Source organism: Lutra lutra, chromosome 11 (genome assembly GCF_902655055.1).
Source record: "Lutra lutra chromosome 11, mLutLut1.2, whole genome shotgun sequence".
Taxonomy (NCBI): Eukaryota; Metazoa; Chordata; class Mammalia; order Carnivora; family Mustelidae; genus Lutra; species Lutra lutra.
Window position 1 is genome coordinate 64,466,823 of NC_062288.1, and position 24,859 is coordinate 64,491,681.

Here is a 24,859-nt window from a genome sequence, read left to right on the forward strand (position 1 = left end):
TGGTTGTTCATACCTGGCTTTTTGAGTCATATTAATGTATCTAGGATAAAATTTGGTATTATATTTCTTAGGATCATATTTCATTTTGTTAGAATCTGAAAGCAGCATGGAAAATTCTTGTATTAATGTTTTATATTTTCCCCTTAATATTCTGTAATTATTTTTCTCTTAAAATATGAGGTTTATGATCTAGCCAAGTCTTTAACTCTTTTTTTTTTTTTCTTTTTTGGCTCAGACACAAGTCTTCTTTGTTCCTCCAGTTATTTTCATCACACATCTCTTGATTCACATTTGGAAATGCCTAGGCCATTGTTGGGGTTTAATAAATCTGTGCACAAGAGCTATCATGATCTTGCTAACAGTGTAAAATTGTGTGATCATTGTCTAAGTATACATTGTTATGCCAGGCAGAGTCAGAATGTCTGTTCTCGGTTTTTTTTTTTAAGATTTTATTTATTTATCTGAGAAAGAGAGAGAGAGCGCGAGAGAGCACAGGAGGGGGAGGAGTGGAGGGAGAGGGAGAATCAGGCTGAGCAGGGAGCCTAACGAGGGGGCTCAATGTGGGGCTTGATATGGGGCTCCATCCCAGGATCCTGAGATCATAACCTCAGCCGAAGGCAGATGTTTTACTGACTGAGCCACTGAGGCAGTCCAGAGTGTATGTTCTCTTACAAGTAGCTTATTACTACTCTAAGGATTTTCCATTTTCACTTTTAAAACTGAGTTCTTATGATATATTCCTGGTGATAGCTTTCAATTCTCTTGCACACATTGGCTTATTGGTGGTTATTTAGCTTCTCTGAACCTCTTTTTTTTAAAACTGTGAAGTGAGGATACTTTTTAAATGCAGGGTTGTTTTGAGACTTAACCACAGTTGATTAAGAGCATGGGCTCTGGATTCTGGCAGACAGAAGTTAAATGTGGTTCTTTGACTTATAATCAGAGTGGCCTTGGGCAAATCAGTTAGCCTCTCTGAACCACGGTTTTCTTTTCTGTAAAATGATGATTAGTAATAGTACCTGTTTCGTGATTTTGTGAAGATTAAATGAGATAATGCATGTAATTTATTAGCATGGTTTCATTAATATAAAAAAGTTGTTAATGATTATCATTAATATTATTAATTTTATTTAAATATATATGTGTAGACTAGCATTATATTCTTACTTATAGTAAAATATTTAAGTTGTGTCCTATTTATTTAGTGGACCTGGCATAATTTCTTCTTCCTGTAATTACTATCAGGATTTTACTAAAAAGGTATTATGTTGTTTATAATGACCAGATATCATGAAGGAAGGTTTGCTTGTGGTATGCAGATTCCCCTCATGTATTCCCAGGGCTTATAAATTAAAAATTGAGGATTCATTGTTCATTTGTTGTGTTTTTTTTATTTATTTGCATCAATAGTAATCTGTTAAAAATTTTACTTTGCAATTCAAACTTTTTGTGTTTAACTTATTTTTTAAGTTGTATAGAATACCCACATCATTTAAAATGAATGCAAGATACGTACTAAATTTAATTATATGTATATAATGTTTCTGGGCCAGGTGCATATTCCTGGATATTGTTTCTTTCTCTATAGCATGTGTGTATATGTATATATTATATATATATGTATATATGTATATATATTCATATATATTAAGGAATAGGTGATACATGCCTTTTAATTAAATTTGCAAACTACTTATTTTTTTTTTTAAGATTTTTATTTACATATTTGACAGAGAGAGACACAGTGAGAAAGGGAACACAAGCTGGGAGAGTGGGAGAGGGAGAAATAGGCTGGTGCTGAGCAGGGAGCCTGATGAGGGACTTGATCCCAGGACCCTGAGATCATGACCTGAGCCAAAGGCAGACACTTAATGACTGAGCCACCCAGGTGCCCCCAAAATTACTTTTTTTTTTTTTAAGATTTTATTCATTTATTTGACAGACAGAAATCACAAGTAGGCAGAGAAGCAGGCAGAGAGGTGGGGGGGAAGAAGGCTCCCTGCTGAGCAGAGAGCCCGATGCGGGGCTCGATCCCAGGACGCTGGGATCATGACCTGAGTCGAAGGCAGAGGCTTAACCCACTGAGCCACCCAGGCGCCCCCAAAATTACTTTTCTTAAAAATAATTTTACCCTTGTACTATGTGAGTTAATGAAATATATCTGTCTCATATACTAGAATCTAATAATTAGATTGAAAATTGCTCTACAGCAAAGGTATGATATAGAAGGATGTTTCTTAATTCTGTTAGTACATGGGTATCATCTGGGGAGCTAGAAAAAAAAACCAATACCCAGAACTACCCCCAGAGATTGTGACTCAGTTGGTATACCAACCCTGCCTGGGCAGTTGACTGTGATAAGTCTGGCTTACCATACCAACCACATGGATGAACTCATCCAAAGGATGCTATTCAAAGGCTGGGACTTTTAGGATACAAAAGTCCAAAGAGGGAACATGTGCAACGAAAGTAAGATATTTAAGCTTTTTCTTTGATAGCCTGAAAATGATCCCCCTTTGCACTGTGGCCCAGTAAAAATGCGTGGGCCTAATGGTTTCTGTTGATGTTTCTCTTGATGGGGAGTGAGAGAAGTCCTGGCCTTCTCTACCCATACCTGCCCTATTTCCCAGTCATACTGTGACCCCAGAGTTCTTAGCTTTTGATTCTAATCTGGGAGGGTTTTCTTAGCATCACCATATAAGAGCCCAGTTTAGAAATGCAGCCAGCTGAGATATGTGACAATCAATATTACCACTCCTTGATATTTTTATAATTAGATCTGTCATGTATTTTTGTGTTAAGCCATGGAATAATGTAGAGCTTTGATATGTATCTAGACTGGTAACTATCCATCTAGTAAGGAAATCCTTCCTTAGAGAATAATTTATGCAAAAGGTGGTGTGCAGATACTAGATAAGGTCATCCCGTTGCCACCTCTACACATGAAAAGAAATGAACACATATTTCATGATGTAATTATTCACCAAGCGCAGGGCAGATTTTTTCATTTGCTTTTGATAGAACATTTTTAATAGCTTTATTAAGTTATAATTCATATACCATACAATTTACTCATTTAGGAGTTCAGTTCTCTGATTTTTACTGTATTTACAGAGTTGTGGAACCATCACCACAATTCAATTTTAGAACATATTTGTCCCCCTTAAAAGTAACCTCATGCTCCCTTCCCTCTTCCATCCTCCACCTCTCCTTCATTCCCATCCCTCAGCAACTTCTAATCTATTTTCTGTCTTTATAGATTTGCCTATTCTGGACATTTCATATAAATGGAATCATACAATATGTGGTTCCTTGTGACTGGCTTCTACCCCTTAGCACAATATTTTTAAGGCTTACCCATGTCATAGTATGTGCCAATACTTCATTTCTTTTGATTACTGAATACTATTGTGTTGTAAGGATATATCATATTTTGTTTATCTGTTTATCAGTTGATGGACATTTGGGTTGTTTCTACTTTTGGCTTTTGTGAAGAATGCTGCTATGAAATCTGTTTACAAGTTTTTGGGTGGACATATGTTTTCATTTCTCTTGGCATGGAATTGTGAGGTCATATGGCAAATTTATGTTTAATTTTTAAAGAAACTATCAAACCGTTTTCTTGCATGGCTGTACCATATTACATTCACCATCAGCAATGTATGAGATGTCTTTCCTCACATTCTTGCTAACACCTATTTTTGTCTGTTCTTTTAATTACATCATTTTAGTAGATATGTAATAGTATCTCATTGTGGTTTTAACTTATATTTCATATTGATTAAAGATATTGAGCATTTTTTCATGTGCTTATTTGGCCATTTCTGTATCTCCATTGGAGAAAGGTCATTTAACTCCTTTGACCAGTTTCTAACTGGGTAGAAAGTACCGCTTATCTACTTACCCATTCATCAGCTATTTACATTACACGTTATGTTTTGCCACTACTCATTTTTTCTCAGATAGTGTTTCCTAATTATTTGCTAGTGATTTTTTTACATACTTGTGCTATCCTATCAGCTTGGATAAAATGTAATTTTCTATTGATAACAATTTCTGGTTTTTTAGGTCACATTGCAGAGTCGACTGGCATTGCAAAAAGCCAAATTATCAGTCTATGTACAACCACCTTTAGTATTGACCTGCGATCAGTTCACCTTTGAATTTATGGGTAAGTATTCTGCTTTGGCTTAAAGTCTGTCATGGTGTGAGGTTTTCTTTTAATTAAAAAAAACTTTTTTGGGGGGCACCTGGGTGGCTCAGTGGGTTAAGGCCTCTGCCTTCGGCTCAGGTCATGATCCCAGGGTTCTGGGATCGAGCCCCGCATTGGGCTCTCTGCCCAGCGGGGAGCCTGCTTCCTCCTCTCTCTCTGCCTGCCTCTCTGCCTACTTGTGATTTCTCTCTGTCAAATACATAAATAAAATCTTAAAAAAAAAAACCAACCAAACAAAAAAACTTTTTTTTTTTTTTTTTTGGTTAGTATGTTTATTTCTTGTCTGAATAATGAGCCTGGCTATATTTCTTGTCTGAATAATGAGCCTGGTATCTTTCTAAAATCAATGATTGTGTTGTTTTGCTTATATTTTCCCTTCAAACATCAAGCATGAATGGTACTTTTTAAAAAAATAGCAATGTTCAGTGAATGGTCATTCAGCTGAAGTAATTATAGATTTTCAAGTGCTTTCCTTAACTAGATGGGCCTGTAATTGTACTTAAATACTATAATTTGGAAGGCTTTCTTTATTGGTGTTTCTCTAGTGAGCTGTTTATTGAATCAGTTATGTCTGAAATAAGAATATTGGCTTTAGAGTCTGGCCAAAATTTGAATCCTGGCTCTGACACTTACTCAATGTGTAACCTTCAGCAAGTTACTTTAGTAATTACTTGGAACCTCAATTTCTTTTAATCTGCAGAAAGGGGATAATATCTGTCTGGCAGGGCTATTTTGAGGATTTAATTAGAAAATGAATCTATGTTAAGATATCTCTAATAATGCCTAAAATAGTAGACAGGTCATAAATGGCAACCCTTAATAAGGTTTCTTTGTACAGAATCTCTCATGCCCTACCATTTACATTCAAGTTGTCATTAGTCCTATCAAAATGATTTCTGATTTATCTTTCTACTCTTTTTCTTTCTTTGTTTACTGCTGCTGTTCAGTTGGTTATTCTGTATCTAATTCATGATGTCAAGAACATATTTCTCTCTTTTGCCTTTGTATTACCAACCCTTACTTGAGTGCACCTGGCAGATAGGGGGAATTAAATAAAATATTAATTGAAACACTGAATGAATGATTGAATGGTTGAAGTAATCTTATAGGTGATATCCAGACATTGGGTTCTCACTTTATTTTCTAATTATTTTCACAATACTTCCAATTTGTCTTTCTAAAACACATTTTGAACAGTTTATTTTTCCAGTTAAAAGCGTCTTAAGACTGCCTACCTCAGGGGCGCTTGAGTGGCTCAGTGGGTTAAAGCCTCTGCCTTTGGCTCGGGTCATGATCCCAGGGTCCTGGGATCAAGCCCCGCATCGCATCGCGCTTTCTGCTTGGTGGGGAGCCTAATTCCTCCTCTCTCTCTGCCTGCCTCTCTGCCTACTTGTGATCTCTGAGTGTCAAATAAATGAATAAAATCTTTAAAAAAAAAAAAGACTGCCTACCTCAGGTTGGAGGTCAAATACATGAATATAGAAGGTGACAAACAATCTGCAAAGTTGTTACAGTTATAGTTACATCCATATGCAATGCCCCTCTCCCATTTTCCCCTGCAGTCTGTATTATAGCCATGATAAAGTATACTAATCCCAGTTCCCAAATTCTCTTGCCTTTTTGTATACATTTTTTCCTGATCATTCTGCCTATTCATCTGACTAAAGAGAAGCAGTGATGTAGAATATGGGCACCCTTGCCCTGAAGTCAGTTTTCAGTTCTCTATTGGCTATATGACCTTGGGCAAGCTTCTTAATCTCTCCGTAGCCAGTTTCCTCATGCACAAAAGCTGGGGACAATAATAGTACATGCCTTACTGGGTTATTGTGAGGATTAAATAAATTAATCCATGTAAAGTGCTTAGGATACTATCTGTCATGTAGTATATGCATAATTTTAACTGTTGTTAATAATAATTGTCCAACATTTTGAAATTTAATATTACTTTCATATTTCTTATAGCACCAGAAATGAATAGAACGGTATCCTTTTCGGTTTATCTGAAAGGGAGTTACACACCACCTGAATTGGAAGGAAATGCTGTTGTTTCTTATTCCAGACCATCAGGTAAGCACACAGTTGTTCACAGATTTATAATCCTAATTACTACTTTTAAATAATTGGAGTTATGAGTTAAATGTTTAAGTGTTTAAGACTGAAAGACACACTGTGAAATAATACTAAATGGAAAAATAATTCTTGCCTACTGTTAAATAAAATTGTATGTCCAAATTACTTTTATGTGTTATGGATTATTAGAGATAAGCTGTTTAACCGATTTCCACATATAATGTTTGATTCTGTCTTCTCAATAGCAAATATGATATATTTTTATTCACACTCAACGTATTAGACTTCATTTATTTGAAGAAAAAAGAAAAGCCTAGTCTGAATTCGTGAAAAAGATTATTATGAATTGCTTTAATATAAAGCAATATTCAGAGTTTCAGACACTGTTTTAATGAATGACTAAATAAAACTCTTTCATATCATACATGTTAAAACATTTAAGAACACTAAAATTACTAAATTAGAATTACTAAAATTTGATCTGTGTTTTTTCAAGGAACTCTTTTGAAACAAGTTATCTTCAGTCCAGTTGAGATTCAGTTAGTGTAAATTTTAACTTCATTTGGTCAAATTTTATAGTTTGGTTTTTTCCCTATGCAGTGAATTTTTCATATTAACTGTTTGACAATCTGTTTATTGGTAGAATATGAATAGTCATTTTTTTTTCTGATGTTTTAACATAGTGTAACTGATAATAGGGTATTTTAGCAATGTTACATTTGTATTTTTAAAACATTTCTATACAGTTTTTTTAGTTCTAAAAGTTTTAGAGATGCCTTGATTATCTTTTTTTTTCTATTGATGTCCACTTTGCATATTTAGCAGTGTTTTTCTTTTATTTATTTATTTTATTGATTTCTTTTCAGCGTAACAGAATTCATTGTTTATGCACCACACCCAGTGCTCCACGCAATACGTGCTCTCCGTAATACCCACCACCTGTCTCCCCCAACCTCCCACCCCCTGCCCCTTCAAATCCCTCAGATTGTTTTTCAGAGTCCATAGTCTCTCATGGTTCATCTCCCCTTCCAATTTCCCTCAACTCCCTTCTCCTCTCCATCTCCCCATGTCCTCCATGTTATTTGTTATGCTCCACAAATAAGTGAAACCATATGATAATTGACTCTCTCTGCTTGACTTATTTCACTCAGCATAATCTCGTCCAGTCCTGTCCATGTTGATACAAAAGTTGGGTATTCATCCTTTCTGATGGAGGCATAATACTCCATAGTATTACTCCATATGTATATGGACCACATCTTATCCATTTGTCCATTGAAGGGTATCTTGGCTCTTTCCACAGTTTGGCGACCGTGGCCATTGCTGCTATGAACATTGGGGTACAGATGGCCCTTCTTTTCACTACATCTGTATTTTTGGGGTAAATACCCAGTAATGCAATTGCAGGGCCATGGGGAAGCTCTATTTTTAATTTCTTGAGGAATCTCCACACTGTTCTCCAAAGTGGCTGCACCAACTTGCATTCCCACCAACAGTGTAAGAGGGTTCCCCTTTCTCCACATCCTCTCCAACACACATTGTTTCCTGTCTTGCTAATTTTGGCCATTCTAACTGGTGTAAGGTGGTATCTCAATGTGGTTTTCATTTGAATCTCCCTGATGGCCAGTGATGATGAACAATTTTTCATGTGTCTGATAGCCATTTGTATGTCTTCATTGGAGAAGTGTCTGTTCATGTCTTTTGCCCATTTTTTGACATGATTATCTGTTTTGTCTGTGTTGAGTTTGAGAAGTTTTTTATAGATCCTGGATATCAACCTTTTGTCTGTACTGTCATTTTCAAATATCTTCTCCCATTCCATGGGTTGCTTCTTTGTTTTGTTGACTGTTTCCTTTGCTGAGCAGAAGCTTTTGATCTTGATGAAGTCCCAAAAGTTCATTTTCGTTTTTGTTTCCTTTGCCTTTGGAGACATATCTTGAAAGAAGTTGCTGTGGCTGATATCGAAGAGGTTAGTGCCTATGTTCTCCTCTAGGATTCTGATGGATTCCTGTCTCACGTTGAGGTCTTTTATCCATTTCGAGGTTATCTTTGTGTGTGGTATAAGAGAATGGTCAAGTTTCATTCTTCTGCATATAGCTGTCCAATTTTCCCAGCACCATTTATTGAAGAGACTGTCTTTTTTCCACTGCATATTTTTTCCTGTTTTGTTGAAGATTATTTGACCATAGAGTTGAACATCCATATCTGGGCTCTCTGCTCTGTTCCAGTGGTCTGTGTGTCTGTTTTTATGCCAGTACCATGCTGTCTTGGTGATCACAGCTTTGTAGTAAAGCTTGAAATCAGGTAACGTGATGCCCCCAGTTTTGTTTTTCTTTTTCAACACTTCCTTAGCAATTCAGGGTCTCTTCTGATTCCATACAAATTTTAGGATCATTTGGTCCAGCTCTTTGAAAAATACTGGTGGGATTTTGATCGGAATGGCATTAAAAGTATAGATTGCTCTAGGCAGCATAGACATTTTAACAATGTTTATTCTTCCGATCCAAGAGCATGGAATGGTCTTCCATCTTTTTGTGTCTTCTTCAATTTCTTTTATGAGTGTTCTGTAGTTCTTCAAGTACAGATCCTTTACCTCTTTGGTTAGGTTTATTCCCAGGTATCTTATCGTTCTTGGTGCTATAGTAAATGGAATTGATTCTCTAATTTCCCTTTCTGTGTTTTCATTGTTAGTATATAAGAAAGCAACTGATTTCTGTACTTTGACTTTGTATCCTGCCACATTACTGAATTGCTGTATGAGTTCTAGTAGTTTGGGGTGGAGTCTTTTGGGTTTTCCATATAAAGTATCATGTCATCTGCGAAGAGAGAGAGTTTGACTTCTTCATTGCCAATTTGGATACCTTTTATTTCTCTTTGTTGTCTGATTGCTGTTGCTAGGACTTCTAATACTATGTTGAACAAGAGTGGTGAGAGTGGGCATCCTTATCGTGTTCCTGATCTCAACGGGAAGGCTGTCAGCTTTTTCCCATTGAGGATGATATTTGCTGTGGGTTTTTCATAGATAGATTTTATGAGGTTGAGGAATGTTCCCTTTATCCCTATACTTTGAAGCATTTTAATCAGGAGCGGATGCTGGATTTTGTCAAATGCTTTTTCTGCATCAATTGAGAGGACCATGTGGTTCTTCTCTCTTTTCTTATTGATTTGTTCTATCACATTGATTGATTTGCGAATGTTGAACCATCCTTGTAACCCAGGGATAAATCCCACCTGGTCATGGTGGATAATCTTTTTAATATTTTAGCAATGTTTTTTAATAATTATAGTTTTAATTTTGTCTAAGTGAATTTTCTGGCTTATGCATTGACAACTCTATATTCTGAGATGATTTTACAACTTTAATACATATTTTCAAAATCTATTTCCTCTGCTTTGTACGTTATTTTGCATTAGGTTGTTAAAAATTCATTATTAGCCAGAATTGACCATTTTGATCATTTATTTAGATTTTCAAAATTTGTGGTAATGTAAATATTTTATGTTTAAATGACTTTGAGAAAGCTGGCTTCAGAAAGAAACACAAACTTTCCATAAGGCATCAAAGAGTGATAGAGTTTTTTAGTTGGATATTTCTGAAAAGAACATTGGGAGTTTTAATGTTATTTTAATTTTGAGTTGTGAGATAAAAAAGAAAGAAATATTTGACTAAAATCTCTAGATCATTTATCATTGAGTGTCTCCGTAATCATAGGGACTTTTATACATTTTATCCTTGTTACACTTCAAATATGTGTGGTAGGTGTTGATGCCTTAATTCAACTAAATATTTCACTTCTTTTCAGGGAAAGGGGTAACACTGGTTGAATATGAATTTAACATAGAGAAATGGGTTATGTAGCAAGTGGGCAAAATGCTTTAAAAATACATTATGAAATTGTAAAATCAGTCTGTGATCTTATGGTTACACATACCATTTTTAACTATTATGCTTTTCTAAAGACAGAACTTAAAAGATTGTAAATTATTGCTAAACCAAAGAACATAACGTTAATTAGTTGAATGTCAATTAGAAATTAAAATGTAAAAAATGTCTATAAAAGTAAAGGAATACCAAGACACGCCAAAACCAAAAAGACATTATAATATAAATGAGAGTAACTGAAAATACTGTGTATTTGGCCTTGCACTCAAATTTTTTTCCCAACAATTCATTTAGTCCTCTTGATGTCATTTCTATTGAGTCTTGTTTGCTCTTGGTATAGATCATATACCTTACCTCTTTTTTTTTATTTATTTATTTATTTATTTATTTATTACCATATTTACACTGGAATAGCACACTGTCATGGACTTCTGAGAATGAATGTGTAAATATATCGTTAGATTTCACTTATTCATGTTATACTCTTTAGTTCTGAATTGACTTATTTTTGTTGGGGGCCATTTAAATAATCTGAGAGACTCTTGAAAATTTTAGTTTATATTTTTAAACAGGTGTATATTAAATTTGTATTGCAATTTTACCACAAATAATTTGTTGCATTCTTTCTCTCCTATCCTTTTTTGCATTACCTCTGATGGATAGATCGAAATCCTGATGGTAAGTGAAATGATGATTTAGGACAAAATGAATCTCAGAACTGAAATTTGGTCTGTGAATTGAGCTAGTATTATACTACGGATGAACTATTTTTACAGACTGCTGTTTTAACCACAGACACTTCTTTAGGATGATTCAGTGCCTTCATGTGGCTATGGAGAGGATCATAAATGTGTCTTCTCATAGAGATTTGCCATTCATTATTAGTTGTTTTAGAGTCATGAGAAAGAATGAAGCTCCATGACTGTTTTGGAAAAAAAAAATCAGAAGTGTCATTGACCACTTATATCTGTAAGTTTGGGTGATTTACTCAGATGCCCTGCTATCTTATTTACTTAAAATAAATAAAGAATAAGGAAAAATATGGTGTTTGTCACTGAATTCTAATTGTTTGTTTTCTTTTTCTTTCTTGCTATCTTTTTTTTAAATTGAAGGCTGGAGTAAAGCGGTCAAAATGTAACTAGGGTATAGGGAAAGAATGGGCACTTTTTGAGTCTTTTGATTATGGGGTATTTTTGATTATGCTGGTGATTTTGATGTTTGTTCTGTGACCAAAGGGCAGCCACTAAATGGTTTTAAGTATGTCAAAAAGTGCATGGATGTGAACATGCACACACATGCTTTTGCCCTGGAAAGGGGAGGAATAGAAATGTATTGTGGAAAGATCACTCTGACTGCAGTGTGAAGAACTGGTTTTGAAAGACAGCCAAGTTGGAGGTTATTGCAGTAGGGTAGAGTAGAGGCTATGGAGATGGGGCAGAGACCTATTCAGGCCTCGGCTCAATAGTAGTGAGCACCTCTAATGCGTAGATTTTCATATCTGAGTACCATATCTAGACAAAGAGATCAGGGTTCTTCAAGAAAGGGCTGTCCAGGTCTGGAGAAGGGAAAATAAGAGAGCCTGTGCTATATTGTTGAGTCAGAAAGCAAAGAAGTAGTCAAGAAATGATCACAGTACATCACAGTGGTTCATATGGGACACTTAGAGCATCAAAATCATAATGTAATTATTATAATATATTGAAGACAGAAATAGAATCTATGAGTACAGTGATAAAATAAAGGCATGTATAGAGGGAGAACTCTACAAAAGGAGGTCAGCTAATAAATGAGAGAATCATTATTTTATCTAAATTATTTTATCTAATAAAATTATCTAATAAAATTAGAGAATCATTATTTTGCAAAACCTGTGTAATAATTAGTTCAGTTAAGTTTCATCAATGGACACTAAACTCATTGGAGTAATAGAATATTCAGCCTCAAAACATTACCTAATGGATTACTTTTTAATTACAAGGAGAAAACTGTATCTCTACAAGAGTGATTTGGGGGGCACTTGGGTGGCTTAGTGGGTTAAAGCCTCTGCCTTCAGCTTGGGTCATGATCCCGGGGTCCTGAGATGGAGTCTCACATTGGGCCCTCTGCTCGGCGGGGAACCTGCTTCCCCCTCTCTCTTTCTGCCTGCCTCTCTGCCTACTTGTGATCTCTGTCTGTCAAATGAATAAATAAAATCTTAAAAAAAAAAAAAAGAGTGATTTGGTAGCACTGCCATAACCAAGTGATCAATGTTAGTGTCATTAATATCAGCACAGACATTATATACTACCTGTACTGATGCACATATCTTTTGAGATATACAAATTGTCTGTTTTCTCTATATCTGTTGTCTGTTTTCTATATGTCCAAATAGATCCACTGTTCTCTCTGATCAGAGTACCATGAGCGCTTATTCTGTGTGCCTATTTCTTGTTTAGAATTTGTGGGACAATGTCGTCAAGATTATGACCCCTTGAAATTACCTGGGCCAATGTTGATTATTACCAGTTTATCTTTAATATCTTTAAAGAAATCTTTATTTATGAATCTACTACAATACCTATCATAATATGAATTTCATTACCTTTGTTCCTTAGGTTTCCCTAGTAGATTTTGGGCTCTTAGGGAGCAGGGTTCAAGTACTCATCTTTGAATTGTGTGATATCAGGGTAAATGACAGGCACTTAGTTATCCTACTTTGATTATTTTTCTTTCTAGACACAGACTTAATGTGGTGGTTTCAGTTTATTATATTTTAAGATAAATATTAGATAATAATATTAATAATAAATATTAGATAATAATATTAATAATAAATACTTAAAAAATGATGGCAGTAATATACTCATACAGTGTTGGTAATGCCAACAACCTGAGTTGCATTGTATGTGGGAGGTGAAAATATATGAGAAACATTTTATAGGAGTAAGTGTTTAGCTTAATAACATGAAGTATACTTGTCAAATTAGGATTTGGGTTATTAAAAATAACTGATTATTAACAGTGAATATTTACATTTTACTTGGCAAGATTGAATTTAGCTGGTAAGATTTTATACTAACTTTTGTAAAATACCATATTATTTATTTTATTTTATTATTATTTTTTAAAGATTTTATTTATTTATTTGATAGAGAGAGATCACAAGTAGGCGAAGAGGCAGGGAGAGAGAGTGAGAGGGAAGCAGGCTCCCTGCTGAGCAGAGAGCCCGATGTGGGGCTCGATCCCAGGACCCTGGGATCATGACCTGAGCCGAAGGCAGCGGCTTAACCCACTGAGCCACCCAGGCACCCCAAATACCATATTATTTAAATGATTTATTTTATCTTTAAAAAATTAGTAAAGGTTATTATTGGAAGGAATTTATTCTCTCTTACTGTAAATTCAGCCCAAACCATGAGAAAAATATCCCAATACATGGAAATTTTAGTATTTCAATACAAAGTTAATAATCTCTTATGATATATTTTAAAATTATAATTAAGCTTTAGGGAGTAGGATTGCAATATTCAGCTTCACCTACTTGGCAAAATTAAATAATATGTTGCTACTTAGATCTTAACTTAGACACAAGGCTTCAAATTTCAAAGACTGGTCCATTTTATTGGCCTGATCTGTTCAGGCTCTTTGCAGATAAGCAGTCCTGCTTTTACATGTGGAAAAAGAGAAGCAAAGGAGGTTTTATGTTGTCCCATAAGAGTTAGTCTCCATTATGTCTGCATTAAAGTTACATGACATGGGCAGTGTAAAACATGACTGCAGATGGGACACAGTATGTAGCCAGACATAACAGGAAGGGATCAAGGAAGTTCTGGCTCCCAGACATTGCTACTGCTTTGGGGTTCCTTGTTTTCAAAATGAAATGACTCTAGCAGGCCCCTGGAAAGAGTTCTGAAGGCATTATATAGATGTGTAATATATATAGTTATTCTACTCTGATATATATGTTCTTTTTTCCTTCCCCCCCACCAACCCCCCAAAGCACATTTTGGCTTCTCTCTTGACAGTGATACTGGGCTCTTGGGTGTGCCAGGTATAATTAGAATTCTTTTCCTGAAGAAATTGTTCTGTCAAGAGTGGTTTTGATGTGAATTTTCTCTGTAAGTGTTAAATAATTTTGTGATTAATTGCACCAGAGTAGTTGCGACCATTCATTTCCTCTGTTAGGCTAGAAGGGGAAGTGTCTGAAGGAAAGGTGATTATATTTGGTAAAAAACTGTAGAACAAAGTCAATCTGATGAACAAGTAGGCCAATATTTGAGTATTATAAATGGCCATTTTTTTTCTTAGCATAACACTCAGAGAGTTATTTGAATAAGCCAGACAGGGACTGTTTTGCCAACTACATAGAGAAAATATCACTGATGGTAGGCAGAGTTACGACCAATTAGACTTTCAGCTAAGTTGAAAGCTATTCTAGTAGAAAATTTGTAAAGTCTTTAAATACATGTAATTCTTTCCTTCCTTATTATATAGGTACATACATGCATGCATTCAAATATATCTCTATACGTCTAGCTTCAGGTTCTTAGATGCAGTCACAGCCTGAAGAGTAAGTTGGTAGCCAAATTTACATTTTAGGTTTTTTTTTTTTTTTTTAAAGTGAAGCTCAATAGAAATATGCCTCTGATAAAAACCCCATGTCTAACTACTGGAGATTATATTTTAAAAGACTGGGGTTTAAATTTAAGGGGAAGTGGTGTTAAATACTGGCATTGCAATTTTTCTTTTTAAAGGTGATTTCCTTAAACTGGTTTCTAAAAGATTTCATATCCACCCCCTACAAGGTAAAACTTTTCAAGCTGCCAGCATTTAAAGAATAGCCATAATCATTTTATTAAGTAGGAGTATCATCATTTTTCAAAATAATGTTTTCCAAATGTCCTATGAAACAGGTTTACAATTCTTAGGTAGAAAAGAAATTCTGGAGGGTTTCTACAAATCTTAGCAACTGTAGACCATTGCCCTAGTGTGTGATATTGTCATTAACTGACCTGAGTTGTGAATTGAGTTATAATGTATTTCCCTTCTTGGGTTCATTAGTGCTTGCAAGCCATTTGTTTCAATTTCTGAAAACATATTTATAAACCAGTTTCTTTAGCTCTAGGTTCCTGGAGATTTAGGGTAATAATCTTCAAATATATAGAATCAGTAATGTAAGGCCAGTGTTATTCATTGTGATTAATTTTTTTTTAATCACCAACTCAAGTACTACCTATCTGATCCAAGTAAAGTAGAACCACAGTGTTAGCAGTATAGTTTTAGAAGAAGAACATTTATAGTCGAATTTTGTTTGAACACTTAACTCAGCTTTTGGGTGAAATACATAGAAAAGTAGCTTCTCTTGATACATATACAGAATTATCAAAAGATGAAGGATTTTTTTCCATTACTACATTCATTAAAAATAAAGGAAATGGAAATAGGTTTTAGTGTCCTTGTTCTTTCCAGGCTGCATCTATTAATCAAGGCTGCAATTTATATATTATAGAGGAAACATATTAGTAGGTATATTTCCGTAATTTGGGGATATATGGAATATATGAAATTGGAAAAAACAATGTTTTACAATATTTTTTATGGTGATACTGTTAGTTGTGGTTTGAGCAGTAGCTTAGATCATGTTACCATAATATTTTGAGTCAAAACATTTCATCATTATAAAGTACAAATACACATGCCTCTAAAACCTCACAGAATGTCAGGAAATAATGCCTTAGGAGCTTTCCTGAAGAGACATCAGTTATAATTTGCATCTAGGATTCCAGGAGAAGTGAATTTAACATCTGTTGGTTATGAGCAAAAAAATGAGCTATGTAAAATTTAATGGATAATAGATTATGTTGAAGAGAATCACAAATATGCTCCACATGCTCTGAAAAAGTATTTAATTGACCTCATATATCAGTATGCTTGCCATTGTTGATGATCTCTCACGATCCTCATGAATAAATAGTGCGGGAAAGTATACTCCCAGCTCGGATGTCAAGCAAGCTCACAACTCCAATTGGCATTAACAGAATATGTCGCTAATTCTGGGGATCCTGCTTTGGGATCATGTCCCCAAGCTTTAACTGCTTCTGCTTTTGCTATTTTTAAGCCGCTCACTGACTCCATTTTAAAGAGAGAAAGGAATTAATGTGTGGATACATCAAGTAGAGTAGGACATTTTAAGTTTTTCATTTCTCTACAGCAATATAGTAAGATAGAGGTTTCAGTGTATTACCTTTTATCTTATCCAATCAAAGGTGGAATCCTAGAATACAAGGAGAGAATACTGAAGTTGTAGAATTGCTTTGTTAGATTTTAAATAGAGAACCTAATTTGCTTTGGTTTCAATTTCATTCTCTGTAAAAATATTGAAAGGAACAATCTTAAAAACTTTAAATTTTGACATAAAACTCTTCATTGTTATTTATTTAATTATGTATTTCAATATGCCTATAAAGGTACTGAAAAATTCAGTTGAATGACCTTGTAATACTTTTGAAATGTCACTTAACAGTGATATGTAAAGTTAAATGGGTGGAGAAAAATTTAATTCATATGAAAGTAATATTCTTAATATTACTGTGTAAAATAACATGAACTTCAGTGGAACTACAGTAGAGCAAATTCTTCCTTCACGCTTATAATTTATTGTGGATTTTTAATTGTAATTTAAATCTTTAATAAGTAAAAATAGCTAAAGATTTAAATTTTTGGTGGTAGAAAAAATATTAGATAAAGTCATATAGTATCTTTCTGATACAGATTTCATATATATATATTTGCTCATTTTAGCTGATAGCCTTGGATTAGGGCTATAGCTTTGAAGGTCTTAGTTTAAAGAAGTTTCAGTAATTGAATATAAAATTAAATATACTGTTTTTTCTAACGTTCTTTTAAATTTTTAAATTTGAATTCAATTAATTAACATATAATGTATTATTAGTTTCAGAGGTAGAGTTCAGTGATTCATCAGTCTTATGTAGGACCCACTGCTCATTATATCACCACCCCATCCCTAGCCCCCATCCCTCCAGCAACCCTCAGTCTGTTTCCTATGATTAAGAGTCTCTTACCGTTTATCTCCCTGTCTGAGTAAATACACTGTTTTGTATAATGTTCAACTGTGATGATTTTTAAAGTATGCTATTATATTAAAGGCATACCTGATGCCTACACTCTTTTTTAGGATTTTATTTTTGTCTTGAGCTTTTTGACAATAATATAAAAATATGTATTATGATAATACTTATAGCTTTTTCAGTTATGCTAACTGAAATGGAGCAAAATTTTAAAATAAGATATGTTGTTACTCAAACTATGAATATAGTTCAAATTTTTTTGGTCAAATTTTCTGTCAGGTCTATGAATCTACATTTCTCTCTTTTTATTTCAGGCATTCCTCGGGTTATCCAATGTAAATTTAGACTTCCCTTGAAATTAATCTGTCTACCAGGTCAACCTTCAAAAACTGCAAGCCACAAACTAACTATTGATACCAACAAATCTCCAGTTAGTCTTCTCAGTCTCTTTCCAGGTAGGACTTTTGAAGTAACATGCCTGTAACATCAGAAATGTTAAGAATTCAGAATGGAATCCTTCATCAGCAGGTAATGATAGGGTAATTATCAGATAATTGTTAAGTCAGAATATAGAAATGCCACAAAGATTTTTCTCTCTTGTTTGCATGTTCAAAGGCAAATAGAGTATATCAACAAGGTAATAAGGTATACCTTTTAAGTTTGATTAAAATTATTATAATCATTATTTTGCTTCAGTATTCAGAAGTGAAAACATCAAATGTTTCTTTTTAGACTGTAGAATTTTTTGGCCTGGAATGTAGATATTTGTTTTTCATCTTTATTTTAAGTTTTTGGCTACGTACCTTTTTAAAGTATATTCTGTGCCCCTAAAAAGTAATCTCATAAGTAGCTGCTCTTTGTGGTTTTGCTTTCTCCAGCAGCTGGATGGGGTGATTGTTCAATTCTCTGGCTCTGATCCTTTGAAAGGGGCTTCATATATAAAGCTTGAATATCACAGTGAATTTGGGGTAATTTGTGAAGGTGTGACTTTCTCAGGTTTCAGTTTTTTCTTTCTGAGTATCTTAGAAAAGAGAGAGGTGTTGATTGGATAAAACATCTTTAGTAACCAGTTTTTCTAAGGTGTAGCATCTATTAAGTTTCCTGGTGATAGGATGGAATTAAAAAAGGATCTGGGAATTAAATTAACCTTTTCAAATCCCTTATTAAAAATTGGCACTGTTGACTATAATATGCATCCTCACCCTGGCATTAGTGGGTAGGATTTAGAATACAAAGAATATTTTCCACAAGGTTTAGAAATTTATGGTAAGTCAATTTTTGTGTTACTAACTACTTAAAGTACTTACAATTTATTTTTCATTGATTTGAAGTATTTAAAAAGCTTATTTATATCTAACTCAATGAAAAATCTCCAAAATTAAATACTCTTTGTTACAATTAATCTATTCTTCAGTTGTAATTGAATTTGCATATACACACAGATACACACTGATAGACACCCACACACTTTGTTAGCAAATAGTTTTATACTGCTTGGTTTCTTTCTCCTTTTCCCTTCCCTTCTCTTTCTTCTCAATTTTCTTATAAAAAAGGTGGAAAGAGTCATTATCCTTACATCTTATACAAATGTATTAGTTCCTTGGGTCTTCTCTACTGTCCTGGGAATAGAGTTGGAAGTTACATGCTGCACACTGAATTTATTGGTGCCTTTGAAAAATGTCTAAGACTATGGCTTCTGAGTGGATGATCACTATAGGTGGATAAAAACCAACAGAAATTGAGTAGATGCTTTTGGCCTGAGAGGTAATCTTTATAAGCTATGGATTAGACAAGAAGAACTAAGGAAAGCTCAGATAACTCATCCATTTTCCTCCTGATTTTGGGCTTAGTTGTTTTTATGTCACAGGTTATCTTAGGCTTATTGGCATATATTTGCTTCTTAATCACTCTAGAAATGGGACTCAATGGCAAACTAAAAAAATTTTCCCCCAGGTCCAGTGTATATGATTTAGCATGTTCTCTTTTGGAGTTTTGGGATATGCATTCACATTGGACATGATGAAATCCTGTAATTATTTAAAATAAGTACTCTTGTTACTTTTTCATTTTTTCCTTTTAGAGAGTGTTTTTCACTCTTGGTATGTATAAAACTTTCTTTGTTGATGTCAGATAAAGTTGCTCTTGTGAATCTGTTTTTTTAGCTGAAGTAAACAAATTAATGAGCTTCACAGAGAAGAAAAAAACTAGCTTTATTCTGCATCTTTCCCTATTTTTTAAATTTTGGTTCTTTGAACAAATATAGGTATATTAAAATAACTTTAATTTTTCTTATTACAAAAGAAATGTGAAATTTAGAAATGGACAGCTAAAGGAGGAAAACAGAAATTACTGGTAATTCCACCATCCAGCAATATCTACTCATGTTTCATGACGCTTGCCTAATCTTTACAAAACTATTTTTCATTACCCCCGAAGGATTTTACTTTGCATAATGCTGTGAAGTATTTTTCTATATAATTAGATATTTTTATTACATGATTTTAAGGATTGCATAATATTCTGTCATAAATCCATACTAAAATCATTAGGCCAGCATTATGTTTCCGACATACACGTTGTTTTCAGTTTATTAATATTGTAAATATATTGTAGCAATACTCTTCCAAATTTATTATTAATTCTTTGATGAATATCTAAAAGTGGAATTATAGGGGCACCTGGGTGGGTCAGTTGTTAAGCATCTGCCTTCAGCTCAGGTCATTATCCCAGGGTCCTGGGATCTGGCCCTGCATTGGGCTCCCTGTTCTACAGGAAGTTTGCTTCTCCCTCTCCCACTCCCCCTGCTTGTGTTCTTTCTATCACTGTGTCTCTCTCTGTCAAATAAATAAATAAAATCTTAAAAAAAATTAAAGTGGAATTAAAGAGTCAGACAAAGGATAACAATAGCCCTATCAGGTAACCCTGTCAACAGTATTTGAATGGAGGTATCTAGTAGTACCCCAAATTCTTGCCTTTAGAGAATATTGTAATTATAAAAAGCTTTAATATGCTTAATGGCTTTATATTTACTTATGTATGTAATAAATAACCATCTGGGGTGCTTTTGCTGAATGTTACTTACGCACTAAATAACATTTATCCTATATATATTCACTATATATATAGATAGATATAGATATATAATGTATGTGTGTATGTGTGTGTATACACGTGTGTGTGTGTGTGTGTGTGTGTGTGTGTATAAAATATTATTCAGCCTTCCCCAAAAGTGAGGCCCAGAAGTGGGCAATAGAAGCTGGTATAGTGGTTTATGAATGTTACCAAGACCCTGCTTTTATCTTTCTTTACACTGTGCCTTCTCTAGTGTGTTGGTTGGCACATTACAATAAACTGCTTCAAATTCAGTCATCATACCTGACTGCAAGGCAAGAGGTATAACAATGACTATAATTTTTGTCAGAAAGGCATGTTTCTATAATATTCTTTTTAAAATTTTTAAAAATTTTTTTATAAACATATAATGTATTATTAGCCCCAGGGGTACAGGTGTGTGAATCGCCTGGTTTACATATTTCACAGCACTCACCATATCACATACCCTCCCCAGTGTCCATAACCCCACCACCCTCTCCCGACCCCCCTACCCCCGCCACCCTCAGTTTGTTTTGTGACATTTAGAGTCTCTAATGGTTTGTCTCTCTCCTGATCCCATCTTGTTTCATTTATTCTTTTCCTACCCCCCCCACTGTTGCATCTCCACTTCCTCATATCAGGGAGATCATATGATAGTTGTCTTTCTCCAATTGACTTATTTCACTTAACATAATACCCTCTAGTTCCATCCACGTCGTCGCAAATGGCAAGATTTCATTTCTTTTGATGGCGGCATAGTATTCCATTGTGTATATATACCACATCTTCTTTATCCATTCATCTGTTGGTGGACATCTAGGTTCTTTCCTTAGTTTGGCTATTGTGGACATTGCGCTATAAACATTCAGGTGCACGTGCCCCTTCGGAGCACCACGTTTGTATCTTTAGGGTAAATACCCAGCAGTGCAATTGCTGGGTCATAGGGTAGCTCTATTTTCAGCTTTTTGAGGAACCTCCACGCTGTTTTCCAGAGTGGTTGCACCAGCTTGTATTCCCACCAACAGTGTAGGAGGGTTCCCCTTTCTCCGCATCCTCGCCAGCATCTGTCATTTCCTGACTTGTTAATTTTAGCCGTTCTGACTGGTGTGAGGGGGTATCTCATTGTGGTTTTGATTTGTATTTCCCTGATGCCGAGTGCTGTGGAGCATTTTCTCACGTGTCTGTTGGCCATCTGGATGTCTTCTTGGCAGAAATGTCTGTTCCTGTCCTCTGCCCATTTCTTGATTGGATCATTTGTTCTTTGGGTGTTTGCTGAGCCCTTTATAAGATTTTGAATACTAGCCCTTTGTCTGATATGTCGTTTGCAAGTATCTTCTCCCATTCTGTCAGTTGTCTTTTGGTTTCGTTGACTGTTTCCTTTGCTGTGCAAAAGCTTTTGATCTTGATGAAGTCTCAATAGTTCATTTTTGCCCTTGCTTCCCTTGCCTTTGGCGATGTTCCTAGGAAGAAGTTGCTGCGGCTGAGGTCAAAGAGGTTGCTGCCTGTGTTCTCCTCAAAGATTTTGATGGATTCCTTTTTCACATTGAGGTCCTTCATCCATTTTGAGTCTATTTTTTCGTGTGTGGTGTAAGGAAATGGTCCAATTTCATTTTTCTGCATGTGGCTGTGCAGTTTTCCCAACACCATTTGTTGAAGAGGCTGTCTTTTTTCCATTGGACATTCCTTCCTGCTTTGTCGAAGATTAGTTGACCACAGAGTTGAGGGTCTATTTCTGGGCTCTCTATTCTGTTCCATTGATCTATGTGTCTGTTTTTGTGCCAGTACCATGCTGTCTTGATGATGACAGCTTTGTAATAGAACTTGAGGTCCGGAATTGTGAGGCCAGCAACTTTGGCTTTCTTTTTCAATATTCCTTTGGCTATTCGAGGTCTTTTCTGATTCCATATAAATTTTAGGATTATTTGTTCTATTTCTTTGAAAAAAATGGATGGGATTTTGATAAGGATTGCATTAAATGTGTAGATTGCTTTAGGTAGCATAGACATTTTCACAATATTTGTTTTTCCAATCCATGATCATGGAACATTTTTCCATTTCTTTGTGTCTTCCTCAATTTCTTTCATGAGGACTTTATAGTTTTCTGAGTATAGATTCTTTGCCTCTTTGGTTAGGTTTATTCCTAGGTATCTTATGGTTTTGGGTGCAGTTGTAAATGGGATGGACTCCTTAATTTCTCTTTCTTCTGTCTTGTTGTTGGTGTATAGAAATGCAACTGATTTCTGTGCATTGATTTTATATCCTGACACTTTACTGAATTCCTGTACAAGTTCTAGTAGATTTGGAGTGGAGTCTTTGGGTTTTCCACATATAGTATCACATCATCTGCAAAGAGTGATAGTTTGACTGTTTCTATAATATTCTTAGGAAATATCTACTTAGGTCTCAGTAGCCATAATAGTGTCTGCATAGCTTCCTCTAGCTGTAAAGGAGGCTGAGAAATAATATAGAGGGACTAAGGGAAAGGGGGAATAGATGTTAAATTAGCTGACCTTCAGAGTATGCCATGATACTAGTACTTTTACACAAAATTTTACTTAAATGGAATAACAAATATCATGCCACTCTAACAATCTTTTATGCTACTAAAATATATGGCTATTTTCCTTGTCAGTAAATTTATATTTTAATGATTACATAACATCCCCTTGTTTGAAGGTACTGGGTATGTTGTTATTTTTTTATTTTTTATTTATTTGTATTTATTTATTTATTTATTTATTTGGTGCTTCTGTTTCTCTCTAGAGAAATTCCTTGAAGATAAATGACTGAGTTAAAGAGTATGCACATTTGAAAACTTTATTTAAATGCCAACCTTCCCTCCAGATTAATTGTATCAGGTGATGTGTCCAGCATCAGGGTTCATCACAAGGGCAGCAGCTGGATTTTGGAAATTTTTTGACAAAGATGAAAAATGACATCCCTTTTTAAAATTTGCATTTCTAAATTGTTAGCATAGACATTTTGTGATTTTCATTAATTACTTGTATTATTTTTTAATACATAAGGTTTACATTTTTATGTAGTAAAATTTAATTTTATTAATTGCTTTCTTTCTAGTTTCAAATTTCATGTTGTGCTTAGAATGGCCTGTATTAAGATTATAATATATTTAGTTATATTTTCTTTTGGTACATTTTAATATATTCTTTAGTTCTCAAACACAGCGGTAGTGTATATTTTTTGCTTTAAAAAAGATAACTTTATTGGTGGACACCTGGGTGGCTTGGTCAGTTAAGTGACTGACTCTTGGTTTCTGCTCAGGTCATGATCTCAGGGTTCTGAGATGGAGCCCCATCTTGGGCTCCATGCTCAATGAGGAGTCAGCTTGAGATTCTTTCCCCTTCCCTCTCCTTCTCCCTCTGCTCCTACCTGCCCTCCACCTACCCCTACCCCAATAGCATGTGCTCCCTCTCTGTCTCTTTCTCAAATAAATAAAATATTTTTTAAAATTATTGGAATATCACTTATATACAGATGTTTAAAGTATACATTTTGATCAGTTTGGATATTTGTATATACCTGTGAAACCATCTCCACAAGTATAATGCTGAAAATATTCACCATCCTAAAAAATTTCCTTGTGCCCCTTTATAACCCATTATACCCCATTCCCAGGCAACCACTGGGTTGGTTTTATGTCACTATAGATTAGTTTGCATTTTCTGGAATTTTATAAGATGGAATTATTCAGCATGTACTCTTTTTTGTCTGCCTTCTCAGTCATTTATCAGATTATATGAATTACACATATTTTCTCCAAGTCTGTGGCACATCTTTTCATTTTTGTAACAGTGTCTTTGGAAGAGCAGAAGTTTTTAATTTTGATAAAGCCCATCAATTTTTTTCTTTTACAAATCATGATTTTAACATTATATCTAAAAAATCTTTGCCTCAAGTGTATAAAACTTTTATCCTATGTTCTTGTCTAGGAGTTTTCTAAATTTACATCTAGGTCTTTTTTTTTCACATTTTGGTATTTCTTTATGGTGTGAGATATGGATAAAATTCTTATTTTTACATATGGCCATCTAATGTGCAACACTACTTTTGAAAAAACTAGCCTTTTACAATGGATCACCTTTGCAACTTTGTTGAAAATCATCTGACTATGTATCATAGGACTATATAAGTCATCTGAAAAACTGTATATATTTCTGTTCTCTTCAGTTTATTCCATTGATCTGTTTGTCTTTGCCCTCCAGTATTGCTATATACCAATAGTATAGTGTCCTAATTACTATAAATATGTATGTCCAGAAGTCAGGGAGTATAATTTCCCTAGCTTCATTCTTCTGGTCTCAATGTTGTCTTGGATATTCTAGATCCCTTGCATTTTCAGATGAATCTTAAAATTAGTTTGTCAATTTAAAATAACGCCTGCTGAGATTTTGATTGGAATTGGGATTGCATTAAGTCTGTTGATCAACTTGGAGAGAAACAACATCTTAACAATATTGAACAGGGTACAATTTGCTCTACTTATCCTAATTTGTTAAGATGAAAGGAGAGACC

At 34.6% G+C, this 24,859-nt stretch overlaps 1 protein-coding gene across 2 annotated transcripts in view; it reads left to right on the top strand.

The window, feature by feature from the left end:
* Positions 1-24,859, top strand: part of BBS9 (Bardet-Biedl syndrome 9) — a 458,887-nt gene that overhangs the window by 188,865 nt on the left and 245,163 nt on the right. For both annotated transcript variants that reach the window (XM_047694606.1, XM_047694605.1), the window contains exons 13-16: positions 4,069-4,171; positions 6,176-6,280; positions 10,830-10,844; positions 17,548-17,688. In XM_047694606.1, the coding sequence (XP_047550562.1) occupies positions 4,069-4,171; positions 6,176-6,280; positions 10,830-10,844; positions 17,548-17,688 (364 nt within the window). The remainder of the gene's footprint in view (positions 1-4,068; positions 4,172-6,175; positions 6,281-10,829; positions 10,845-17,547; positions 17,689-24,859) is intronic.